The sequence below is a fragment of the Zonotrichia leucophrys genome, chromosome Z (genome assembly GCF_028769735.1).
Source record: "Zonotrichia leucophrys gambelii isolate GWCS_2022_RI chromosome Z, RI_Zleu_2.0, whole genome shotgun sequence".
NCBI classification, from domain to species: Eukaryota; Metazoa; Chordata; class Aves; order Passeriformes; family Passerellidae; genus Zonotrichia; species Zonotrichia leucophrys.
This window is the reverse complement of record NC_088200.1, coordinates 39,194,855-39,207,667: the sequence shown is the minus strand read 5'-3', so window position 1 is coordinate 39,207,667 and position 12,813 is coordinate 39,194,855. Positions and strand designations below refer to the sequence as shown.

The following is a 12,813-nucleotide window of genomic DNA, read 5'->3' as shown; positions in this document are numbered from 1 at the left end:
GATTGCTCTGAGAAATAGGGTATTGTTCTCTTTCTCTCTCACTCCCATAAGGTAAGTAAAGGGCATCAAATGAAATTATTAGGGTGTAGATGAAAACAAACAAAATTCAATTATATCTCTGCATCATTAGGATGTGGAATTCATCTCCCTAGGACTTGTGGAAACATGGGTCCCAAAGCAATGAGACATTTGTAGAAGAAGACAAAAATCACTTTTAACTCAGGAGCTCTCTGTTCTGCAATTTGCAGGAGGCTGGACAAATACTTTGGATACAGGAACCATTATACATTTGGGTGTTCTTAGACTCTTCAGATACCTGCTCTGAGCCAGTGGTTTGTACTGATCTGCACTATCCTTAAAAACATTAAATGCCCGCTAGGCATAGAAGAGAGCTAAAGAAAACAAAATTACTGTGGAGCACAGCAAGCAAAACTATTAGACCCTGTTGCAGACAGCTGACTGGGAAAACTACTTGTGGATAGAACTGGTTCCTTTGGAGAAATTATGCTTATACATAAATTGAATTGATTCTTGGATCCATACAATAGCCCTGATTTTCTGGAGACTGGCATTTCTCTCTATTTGCAAAATTGAGTTATATAGTAAATAAATTAAATATATCTGTGAAATACATAGGTTGCCACCAGAAATCCTTCAATAAAATGACTGGAAAGGCCAGAGGAGGAACAGCAAGGCATTTATCTTGAATGTAAATAAACCTGAAGAAGACATGCAAATACTATGAAATTATTAAGATCACTGCATTGATACCAGTGAAATGTCATTCATGCAAACTGCAGGTGAAAAAGACCTTGGCCTGATCACCAAAGCTCACACAGTTTAGGAGGCAAAAAACCTGAAGTTATACTTGTTAACTTATGAATCCTCTATATCATGGAACAAAACTGAGTATTGATAGCCTTCTGACCTCCAGAATACACTCTGTGATTCTTTGGGCTTTTGCAAAATTGGCAGAGATACACACTGGGGTAACTTGAACAGAAAAGATTTCTGATGCAAAGGCTTCTCTCCAGAAAGAGCAGATGAATGTGACTGAGAGGTTTTGAAGTGTTCTGATATGGTTTGGATTAGGCATAAGAATCACTTTCCAAATTTAGATGTGTGCTTGCTGATTGAGGGCTGGGCCCTGAGTGCTCTCAGTGAAGAACAGTCCTAGCAAAGTAGTGCTGGCAGCACAGATCTGTGTACACCCTGCTATATGTGTGCACAGGGAATCCAGGGTCAGTTTTGCTTTGTTCATGTTGTGCTCCGCTGCCAGTTTATGGATATCATGTGCTTTGCAGCTTTTGGCTACATTTCAGTTTTATGAATGATGTATGTGTTTAGCATAATGTGGTGGCATCTCTGATACTCTAGAGACATTTCTTGGTACTATCAAATTTGCCTGTCTTGAGGATGATGCTCATGATTTATTAGTGATGTGACCACTGCCTTAAGGCAGACAGCATCTCTGAATGGGAGGTTATTCACTGCCATCCCATGCAGGACTTATCTCACAATCAAAGCCATTACTGCATTTAACTCTGAACAAGCCTGGCCATAAGAATAATCTCTGTCCATTTTCTGCAACTAAATAATGTTATTGCTTTCTTTCTCAGACTCACACATTTCTAGGCAACTAATGCAAACATAAAAAAAAAAGATAGGGAAAAAGAAAAAATGACAAAAACATTAAATATGAGGTGCCTTAAACTTACAGAAGCCAGTCAACTGCAATGATCAGAGTAACATCCTCGGCAGGCAGGCCAATGGCACTCAGCACAATCACCATGGTAACAAGTCCGGCTTGGGGCACGCCTGCAGCCCCGATGCTGGCTGCTGTAGCTGTGACGCTAAATCCCAAATAAAACCCAGAAAAGGCATTCAGAAGACATGTTACTCTGTTTTCTGACACAAATAGTTTAATTTTACTGCAAGAAAGAAGCCTAAATGTTTCAGATTTCCTCCTGAATAGTATTTACTCAAAGTCTGGTATCAAGCTTATAGGACAAGCTATGTTCTGATGTACTCTTATGGTTACACTACAGAATAATGGGCAACACATGCCTAGCAAGCAAACTGGATGGATCAAAGGTAGAGGCTGAGTTAGGTTTGCAAGTGTTTGCACGGAAGAATAATAGCAATTTTCATAACAGTGTTGTATATCCTGATCCATCCTACCTCCCCATCAGGTTGCACCGGCTAGGCCTTGGATCAAGAAATGAGAATATTTGTTATTTCTTATGCTGTGAATGATAGGTTAAACTTTCCCATGGGGTATCCGAATGTACTATTCACAAAAAAGCTCACTTCCCACAAAATGTATGTGATGGCTTTAGTCTTACCTAATGGTAATTATTTGGCCAACATCCAGTTTTAAGTCATTCAGCTGTGCAATAAATATGGCTGCTACTGCTTCATAAAGAGCAGTGCCATCCATGTTGATGGTAGCTCCAACTGGAAGAACGAACCTTGTGATTCTTTTGTCAATCAAGTTGTTTTCTTCTGCACAGCGGAAGGTGACAGGCAAAGTTGCTGAGCTGGCACATAATGAAACACATAAAATTAGTGAAAGCAACAACACACCATTTCTATTATGTTTCCTTTTGCTCAGAGCATGATCTGCTCTATGACTCAAAAGGAGATCTAAGGCAGGAAGGGAGGCTGCACCATGAAAAAGCAAAGCAACTTCTCTTATACCTTCTAAATATTGGAAGAAATAGCTAAGTGTTAGTTCTCAAAATTATATGGTAAATTGCCATGGTATACGTAGTCACAAAAAATGTTCAACCACTTAAATGCTGTCAAGTGTGCGGCTAATGAAGTGAATGGCAAAGAACTGCCTCCTCCAGGGAAAGGCAGACTCTCATTTGGTGTAAGGCTAACGCACTCTGTAGTGTCCTTTGGTTATGACAGAAATAACATTGAAAACAGTATTTCAGCCTTCAGTGGACTGAGAACTGTCCAGCTGATACCAGGGCTTCTAAAAAAGGAGCAATAAAAGCAGAGCACAGACCATGCGATACTGTTAGGAACACTACAGAAAAGATACTGTTTTTGTTTACCTGGAAGAGGTCATAAGGGCTGTAAGAAGTGCCTGAGCCATCCCCATGGCAAACCAAAAAGGATTTTTCCTTACTATTACAAAGTAGATAAGCGGCAGAACTATACTGGAATGGATTACAAGTCTGCAAAATAAAATCAACTAGTTAAACAAATAGATCCATCTCATTGTCTTTCTTTACTAAGATGTTGATAATAGGTACCCAGCTCTGTCCTCAAATATAATCATGAAACACTAAAGGTGTTTCACCTAGGTGCAAAATTTAGAGAGAATGCCACATTAATAAAAAGCAGACTAATGCTGTTCTACACTTCCTTTTGGAAAGGAGACACCATATATGAATTGTCTCTCCTAAGCTGAGCAAGAATTGACTTGAAAAATTTTTAAACTGATAAAAATTAGAAGACTAAACTAATACATAATATTTAAAGTGATGAGCAGAGGGTGATTTGAAATAACACTTAAACATTTCTCTTTTCTCCCAAATCCTTACAATGCAAACCAGAGACAAATCAGAAAGCCAAGTCAAATTATTATTCTCAGTTTGTCTGCCCTTATTACAGAACATGTTTTAGAAATAAAGGTAAATATGTTTTCCAGTCAGGGTCAGCTGAAATGCACATTTTCTGCAGAATCTTTAAATATGGACCTTTAGAAAAATCGACATCTGCTGTGGGCAAAACTGTCTAAGCTCAGGTCTACAATTAAAATGTGGTGAGGTATTTGAGACTGTTTAAATGAGGTGTATGTAGTCTAAGCATTTTTAATGTTGTAAGATGCTGAAATACTATGTTTTGAAAGTATTAATTTTTAAAATTAGGTGGGTTGACTCATAGAAGATCAACTCACTCTCTTGAGTTTAGCAGCTCAGATGTATTTGCCTGGGCATTTGTATAGGTCTCAGGGATGAAATCATCCTTCAACCTATGCATTGATTTTGAACACTGTGCAGTAATCCTGAATGCACAGGAATGCAGAGCTTGTGGACATTAAGATAAAAGGTAAACTGACTGCTGTAAGTGTGTTTGAAATGAAATGTATTTGAAGAGTCTGTGAATATTCCCTGTGTTCAGAGGTTGCAATTATAGCACATTCGCTTTTCATGAAAAGAAATTATCACATAGCCTGGAAACATAAACCCAAAAACTGCTGTCACCTATGACCTTGGAATTTTTACTCTGTTCTCACAAAATGTTCCTGTGCACATTCCTGTGTTGTAATAATGCTTTATGGTTTCAGAGCAGTTGATAAAGATAGCGATAAATAATGGTACCATTTGTTCTGCCAAAACCAGACAATTAAGAGACCAGTAGTCACAGTACAGAAATCCACAATGGCATAAAAAATCACCCACAAAACCTACATATTTGTTTCCTTGAAAAATTATCTTTTTAAAAGGAACAGGCATTGAAGTTTTCATTCTGTATGGGAGCATACCACAGAATTGTAGAATCTGTAGAATGACATATTTAGTGGAATGTAAATAATAACATGCAACATGTCTTGATAAAATTTTGTAAATAACTCTAGAAAGAAATCTAGCAAATTACACATGCACCAACACAAGGCATTATTGTATAAATTGCTAGGTTTGTGACATGCCTAAGAACAAACTGAATATAGGGAAAAAATAAGGTGGTATGGGTGCCATTTGCTGTCTTAATAAAATGTTAATGAGAGTAAGCATTTCAAGTATGTCTAAGTCTAAAAGCATACTGACTTAGTTATTTGAAAAATTTAGATTTGCATCTTTTTAGTAGTAGCATTATTCAAAATATTTTTGTTTATCTGCTTTGCTACTACTGGTTTTCCTGAAACAAATTTTAAGTAATATTTCTTTTTGTTCATAAGATGCAATTATCAGAAAGCACCAGAATTTTTATACCAAAATCATAATCAGCAATTGAAAACAGAAATTCTAATAGCATTCATTTTTAAGTTAGGAAGAATCATGTCCCTCAGAATCCCAAGCTACCATTCCATGTAGCAATATCCCTTACAGGGATGTAGCTTCCTTGCTCCATTTGGAAGAGAAAAAGGCACAGGCAAGGAGAGACAAGGAATTGCTGCAGCTTTTTTCTTTTCCTTTCTCTTTTTCTTTTTATTTTCCTTTCCCCCCTGCCCCCCCTTCAGCTTGAGTTCCCTCTGGCACTTAAATTATGTCTCCACTTTGACTTTCCTCAGCTGTAACTTCTAATATGGCCTCATCCTGACTCTGTAACCATCAATCATGAGAGACTTGAGATACTTAGTGGCAAATTGCACCAAAGACACTGGGGGAAGTCTGTTCTCTCATGGTGACCTGAATGAGACAGAGAGACTGAGATGAGCTGCAGACAATGGTGGATGAGTCCTGGTAGGGCTGAGGCTATGAAAGATCATGAATAATTAAGGTAGGAAGAAGGTGAGCTGGTTAGGGAGGTTAAAGGAAAGAAAGCAGAGGATAGGACAAATATCTTTAAAAGGAATACAAGAAACATTTAAGATAACCTGTTATTTTCAGGTTCAAGCTTAAAGAGAGGATGAAAATTTCCTTGTAGCCTATAGCTTTGTGTGTATGTGTTCGTATCTGCTCTTGTGATCTGATTATTACATGCTCTCCCTGATGGTCAGTTTTGCAGAGAATATGCAAAACAATGCCTTGAGCAGCACTCATGGAAGGCTGCTCTGCAGGAGGCAGAAATGCTGCAGAGGTCTTCTACCAGAGCACCCATCAGGGAACATGGTCATATTTGGAGGAACAGAGAATTTTTCTCTCCAAGGATGCAAATTAGTGCTCACTAATGTTTCTGATGGCACCTGGGGATCTACTTTAAATTGTTGTGCCTGTCAAACAAATGATTACCAGCTAAACAGGAGGCTATGCAGTGGCAGGTTACTTTGCAATAAAAGTGCTTTGGAGAAGGCACTGTGCCTTCACACACACCTAAAGGAAGACTTGCCTTGTCACAGTAAAATCGTAACCTGTAACCAGTAATTGATAGGTAAATAGTCATAAAACTTGCTATCACATCTAAAGCTAAAACTTACTATCTGATGTAAAACTGAAGTCAAAAGGGGCAGTAGTAATCCATTCAACATATTCCTTCTCTGAATTAACTGGAGTTAATGACATAGAAAACCAGCAGAAGTAATATACTGCCATTCTGTCAATGATTTCTATCTACCTTGTGGTTGGGGCGTCATTTATAGTTTCTATAGAAAATATTAGATTCTTTATTTACCATCTCTTGGTAAATATCAGCTTTTGAAACCTGTAAAAATCTGATCTATTTTCCAAGTGCAAAGAAATACTCACAAAAACTGTATAATGCATTAGATGAACATAACTTGTACTCATCTCTGTAACATTTTGAAGAAGTAATGAATCAGTGCTATTTCTGGAGCAGTAATTCTTATTTAGAAAGAAATTTTATCTCTGATTTTCAAACAGCTAGTCCAAACATACTGGCTTATGAATAAAACAAAACAACAACCTTAAAATAAATATGCTTATCTAGCACAGATTAATGCAAAAACCCCAGAGATCCTTCTTGACTATTTATAAAGTAGTTTGCATTTAAGACTAATATATTACCATTCTCTTTGGCTGTCAGAAAGTGTGTGAAAGACATTTGAAGAATAGCATACAAATACATAACGTGTGGGGAAAGAAACTCTTGAACAATTTTGGACTGAGCCTCTAGACAAAACATATATAAGTCCTTAGTATACTGAAGGAATTATAGGAGTGGATGCTAAGGTAATGGACCAAGACTGCCTAGAAGGCTATGCTTCACTGAATTGGAAACAGAAATTTAAGCACATTTATCTGACAAGAGTCCTTTGTAGGATAGTTTTCAGAGATAGATAATAACCTGGTATTATAACCTATCATTGGAGCAGTTAAGTTATTCTAAAATTCCACTGCTGAAAGGCTCCACATTGTGCAGGTGTAACCTCCTGCACCCAGACTGTTCTACATAGACAACTGCTACGAAAAAAGAATAGAAAAAAAGTTCTGATGCTTGGCTATGTTATTGAGATTACAACTTCTCTTTTTGCAGCCTCACCATCTATCCTAACCTTGGAGGAGGAATTAGCAAACAGTGCAATCCCCCGGGCTTCTCTTGATGTCAGCTGTCTGCTCAGTACTGCAGAGGCAAGGGATCAGTCTCTTTAGCATCCTTTATGGTGCACTGCTCTTACTATGCATTGTATTCAGCAGGGAGTTTGGTCTGTGCTGCAACACTTTGAGCCCAAAAATTCCCAAAAAATTCCACAGAGGTTCCCAACATAATCCACGTATTTGTATAAGTTTGATAGGCTGGCAAGCCCCAATAAGAAATAACTCATAACCTCAGCTTTAATACAGCAATATTTTCTTCAGCACAAGCTGTGAAGATGAAACAATGAATACAATAAAGGAATTTACTTTTGGGTTTTGTTTTTTTTTTAGAAGGCAAGGCAGTGACTTTTTAAAACAGAACATGCATCCAGCAAAATGTGCATTCAAACCATCCTCACATATCCTCACATAATTTTCACTGATGAGAATTTTTGTCTCTGACCTAGAAGATTGGATGTGGTGGATAATTGAGTGGTAGTCAACTGAGCTCCAAAACTGCATACATGTTTAAGAAATGACATACCCACTTATTACTGTAGCCATATAAAGACCCAATTTACGAAAGATATCCCAGTTCTCAACTTGTATTATCTTCCCAGCGATTAAAAACACGATACCAATTGGCATATACCTAGAAAGGAAAAATAAAGCTATCAAAAATGCATTCTCAGAAATACTGTATGCTCAGCAAGAAATAACTTCTCTCCCAGAGTAATTTTTTTAAACAGATAACAAATATGTTTTGATATCCTATTTCACAACAACAGATTTTTTTTCTTAAATTATGTTATACATTGGACTTTATTCATTTGCAGCAAGGCTACAACAGAGGTGATGAAAAAAACCTGGAAAATAAAAGTAAATGTAACTCTACACATAGTCTAGCTAGTATTGTATAACTTGGTGTCACAGAATACACAGAAGTCAGGAATGGGTATGGGCATATAGCCTGTTACAGCAAATGTTTGTGTACAACCACAGGCTCCCTGGGGGTGGAAGTTTCCAGGGTTGAGACCAGTGTCTGTCTAGTCTGCAATCACACACAGATGGGAAAGGTCTCCTGTAGTTACAGGAGCTGCCCAGCAGCACTGGGGGTTATATCTGTGTCACCTTTGTCACAGAATAAACCTGCAAGAGGCCATGCCTCATGGATCTGAACAGCTGTATAGGCTATTGCCTATAGAAAATTCAAGGGAAATATCAGGAATTATGTTAGCACCAGCTCCACTGCATATTTTTATTTTGGTTCCAGAGAGCAGGCTGTCACAGAGACAAGTTATTACTCCAGAGCCTTGAGCAGTATAATTTAATATATAAATTTGTGAATATATCAAATACATCCATTTTAAAATAGAAATTATAAATTTATAAAATGTATGTGTGCTATCTCATAAACAAAATTGTATCTTACCCCTGTAAAAAGCAGGTATACCTAGTACATCTAAGCACTGAACTTGATGAAAACAGTACTAATTCCTCATACTTTCAGCAGAAAACTCTGTCTTGTTTCAAACAACAGCTCCCACATCTGTAGAAACTCAGGGAGTCTGTAGCCACAGCTTCTGGCACGTGCAAGAAAATGGATAATCAATTTATAAGTAAATACCTGTATGGCATGTGCTAAGTCGGGAGTCTCATTGTTGGTAATTTTCTTCAGAGTGAGGCAACCTGTCTCACAGGGCTTTAACTTAGCCTGGGACTAAACTAGCTGCTTAGCATAGGACTAGTTGCAGAAATTAATTTACCTTTCTTTAAGAAAGCAAGAATTGTGCAGACCCTGGACAGGTTTGCTGTTTTACATACATCTCGGTATGCTGGGATGTAAGAAAAACCCATGGAAAAGTCAGATCTGACATGGTACTGGTATGAAATGTGCACATGAGCAGAGTATTGTAATAAGTGGCACAAGGCCCTCTGCATGTAGGATCAAACTCTGGAATGAGTTGTGTGTATTTATAGTCCTGATCCTGTAATTGTGATTTGCACATACAAAATTCTATTAATAGCTGTGAAGTCCAACCAAACACTATCACACAAGTTTCTATATATTAAATTTGTTTTTCTTGTCTGAGAACATTATGAGAATGCCGTCTCAAAACCTATTAGCAGGAGGTAAATGGTACTAAGTTGTATTTTGCATACCATTTTGAATTTTTCTCTGTGCTGTGGCTTGCATATTAATTCAGATTTCTAAAGGAAGTTATATCCAATACAGACATCCTGTGAACACAATGTCTTTCAGAGAATATTGTTCAAGACTCAGAAGGGTATATGAGTGGTAACGCTTATCCTCAAATGAGGCCTCAAATGACTAGTGCACTAGTTTTTTATAAACATCTAGCAAGAATGTCTAAAAAACTCAAGTTTCTTGGGAACAAATGGGACTGCTCCTTTAGTATATATTAAGAAGCCCTGTTTCCAGTTCCCTCAAAAGGATCAAATTCTGTAGAAAGGAAAATTTTTACCAATCTTTCTTTGAAAGCTGCTTTCTGTAAAGCACTACACAAAAGCAGACATGAGGTTGAATCTGCTCTTACCTCTTCAGTGACAAACTCCACTTAAAGAAGTTATTGGAAAATACTAGTATATCCTTGAACTTACCACATAATTATCTGAACTATTCTCATTGTAGCTTCGTTCAGCGCATTGAAGAAATCCATCAGCACTTGTCCTTTCTCTCCCATTTTCCCAATAACCACTCCAAAAACAAGGCAAAAGACAATCAACCCCAGCACATTGATGCCGTTGGAATACATCCCCACAATTTTATATTCTTGGGTTTTGTTCTATAAATTGGAATCAAGAGAAAAAAATACTATCTGAAAATAGTGAATTTACTTCAAAGAGTTCTAAAACAAAAACACATTTAGATTTTTTTGAAAGACATGAAGCTCTTTCTCAGCCACTCTACTGGCTTTCTGAAACAGCCAAGTGCGCAAGTTCAGGAATACACTAAACTGAACTTGAATATTTTATATTTTAAAGCCATGTATGGATCTGACCAAACTTCAGCAGGGAGTAAAGCACCCCTTAATCTGTGTTGTCCTTTCTATAGACTTCTGACATGAGTATGGCAAGGTCTAAGTATCCACAGTCATGCTTTCAAAATCTACTCCTCTACACTCAAGATTTACTCCCCACTGGAAAGTAAAACACAGATGTAGAATTCTTGCGTTAGTTTCTGAGCAACTCAAGGGTTTGTGTCTGGATCTAAGATAAATTCACCACTGCCTAACAACTGGGACATCAGTGTAATTGCATGATTTATAGGAGAATTGTGTGCACATTACATAAAAATCCTACTAAAGAGGTATTCATACATTCTTCTGTGCAGCCTGAATATATCAACAAAAGGGTGCAATTCTTCACTACATTCTGGTTCAGGATTTAATTAATGTCTCTTCATATAGCCCATCTTCCCATGCTATTATTACTTTGAGATGAAATTTGGAAGGAGTGTAATAAAATGTATATTGATTTGGTATTGTTTATAGTTCTGCATTCACATTCTATTGAATTCCTTTCTCCCTCTCCTCCAGAGTAAGTCTAGACTTTATATACCATTAACACCCAAAAGCTTTCTACACTTCTAATGAAAGGCTTCTTAAATCTCTTCACTTTTTTTTCTGTACATTCTTTTTCAGAGTAAAAACTATTAATTAACAAATGCTTTATATTGTTTTGTTTTCCATTAAAAATATTTATTATTATTTTCAACTAATTTTTTTTTTTAGTGCTTACAATTACAGTTATTGCTACTCAAATATCTCACGGTGATGTACATCTAGTCTTTCTGCAGTGAGTGTTGAATTTCTCAGAAAATTTACAAATCATAAGCAGATAAAAGTAATCAGTCTTCTTCTGTTTTCTTTGGACTGGTCCATTACCCATGGGATCCTCTGATGTTCTTAATCCTACTGGAAGGACCTCTAGGCATTTACTAATTAACTTCTGTGCTCTTGCTAAAATCCATCTATGTGCTATTTCCAATCATTTCTTCATCACTAACCACATGAAATAAACCAAATTTAGTCTATGTTCTTTCTTCCTACTTCATATATTATGAAGTAATGAAAGGATAAAAGATCGTACCTCTGAAGCCCTTGCTGGGTTAGCCATTGTAGTGAGTTCCTCTGGAAATATGGAGCTCTTTTTATCCACAGCAGTTTTAGTTTTAACTTTTTCACGTTTAGTTTTATACTGGAAAAGTTTTTAAAGAAAAAAATTCAGAATAACTTATTTAGGAAAACGAGAAAACTGAAGAATAGACAAAGGCTCAGTAAAAATATGAGAAAAATTAACCAATTGAAGCTGAAGGTAGCAAACATAGACAAAGACTTTATTTCCCAATTCATGTGAGCCGTCAGGGCTCTGTTCCTCAGAAACTATAGATCAAACAAGAGGTTCACAAATAATATCCTATGAATGCTGCTCCCCAGGATCTTGGATACCCCATGGATGTGCTGCAGTCTTGTGGGGCATGAGCTGGAGCTCCTGACAATGGCAAGAATTTTTTGCTGGAACAAACAGCCTGGAGAGAATTGCTGACAGTCATGCCAGGAGAGGCCCCTGGCGGTGTGGTCAGCATAACTAATGCCACTATGCTAGGCAAACAGACATTCTTAGTGGTCAAATGAGTTACACATTTCCTTTACCCCTTGTTGCCAGGTCTTCAAGGTCCTGTGCACCAAGCAGACAAACCGAACAGACTTACTCTTCCGCTCCCTACTAGCCTCCAGATTCCTGGCACTAGGCTGACTATCCCTCTCCTTATTTGTCTTAAATGTTCCAGGCACCCAGCCAGATGAGCAATGTTGATGATGCAGTCACCGAACAGGCAAATGTAACAGCAGCAGGTACACTGTCCGTAAAACCAAGCAGGTGTAAGTCCTAGTGAGTAGCTTGGACCAAAACTGCTGCAGGACAGTGAGACCTGGTGGTCAGGGATGCCTCCGTCATTGTCTGCTTCCTCTGAGGACTGAGTGACCAACCTGCATTCTTTCATATGTTTTTCAAACCTAGATTATGGCTGTTATATTGATACAGCAAATTAAGTATTAAGATTTGACCAAATATGCAGTGGCTCCAGGTGATTAGAAAACAAGTTAAATTGTGCTACTATAAAACTGTTCTACACTGATTCTGCTCACAGAAATCCTGTGCTATTCTGATTGTAAGTTCTGTGCTACACTAATCATAATCCATTAAGAAAACAAGACTTTAATAGTAACTACAGTTTAATGCCACCAGCATTCATTCTGTCAAGGATTCCTAAAAGAGCCTGCCTGTCCCCTTAGTGTGGGGTGGCCAGTAATGATGACAAAAACAACATGGAGAAGTTTTATAAAGTGAGTTGTGCACAGAGCATATAAATTTCTTTTATAAATTTCTGGGGAAGGTTAGCTGCTAAGTCTAATATATAGACAGAAATTTCCTCTTTCATCTTGCAACACTCCCTTTTCCTGAAAGATGTCTCAAATAGAGTACTAGTTATCATCCTTTTCCTTCAAAGGATTTGGTCTGGGAGTTGATATTAGATGTGAGACACTTCAGGGTGAGGGCAAACTTAGACAGACTTTATCAGACACAGAGGGATCTTAAGAACAAGGCAACTAATCCTCTTAAGATGGTTCTTCTAACT

At 37.5% G+C, this 12,813-nt stretch overlaps 1 protein-coding gene across 1 annotated transcript in view; it reads right to left on the bottom strand.

Annotated features, from left to right (window-relative positions):
* Positions 1 to 12,813, bottom strand: part of SLC1A1 (solute carrier family 1 member 1) — a 57,630-nt gene that overhangs the window by 3,332 nt on the left and 41,485 nt on the right. The window contains exons 6-11 of the mRNA XM_064735811.1: positions 11,265 to 11,372; positions 9,774 to 9,958; positions 7,696 to 7,803; positions 3,066 to 3,188; positions 2,346 to 2,540; positions 1,719 to 1,853 (exon numbers count right to left, since the gene is read on the bottom strand). Coding sequence (XP_064591881.1) covers positions 1,719 to 1,853; positions 2,346 to 2,540; positions 3,066 to 3,188; positions 7,696 to 7,803; positions 9,774 to 9,958; positions 11,265 to 11,372 — 854 coding nt within the window. The remainder of the gene's footprint in view (positions 1 to 1,718; positions 1,854 to 2,345; positions 2,541 to 3,065; positions 3,189 to 7,695; positions 7,804 to 9,773; positions 9,959 to 11,264; positions 11,373 to 12,813) is intronic.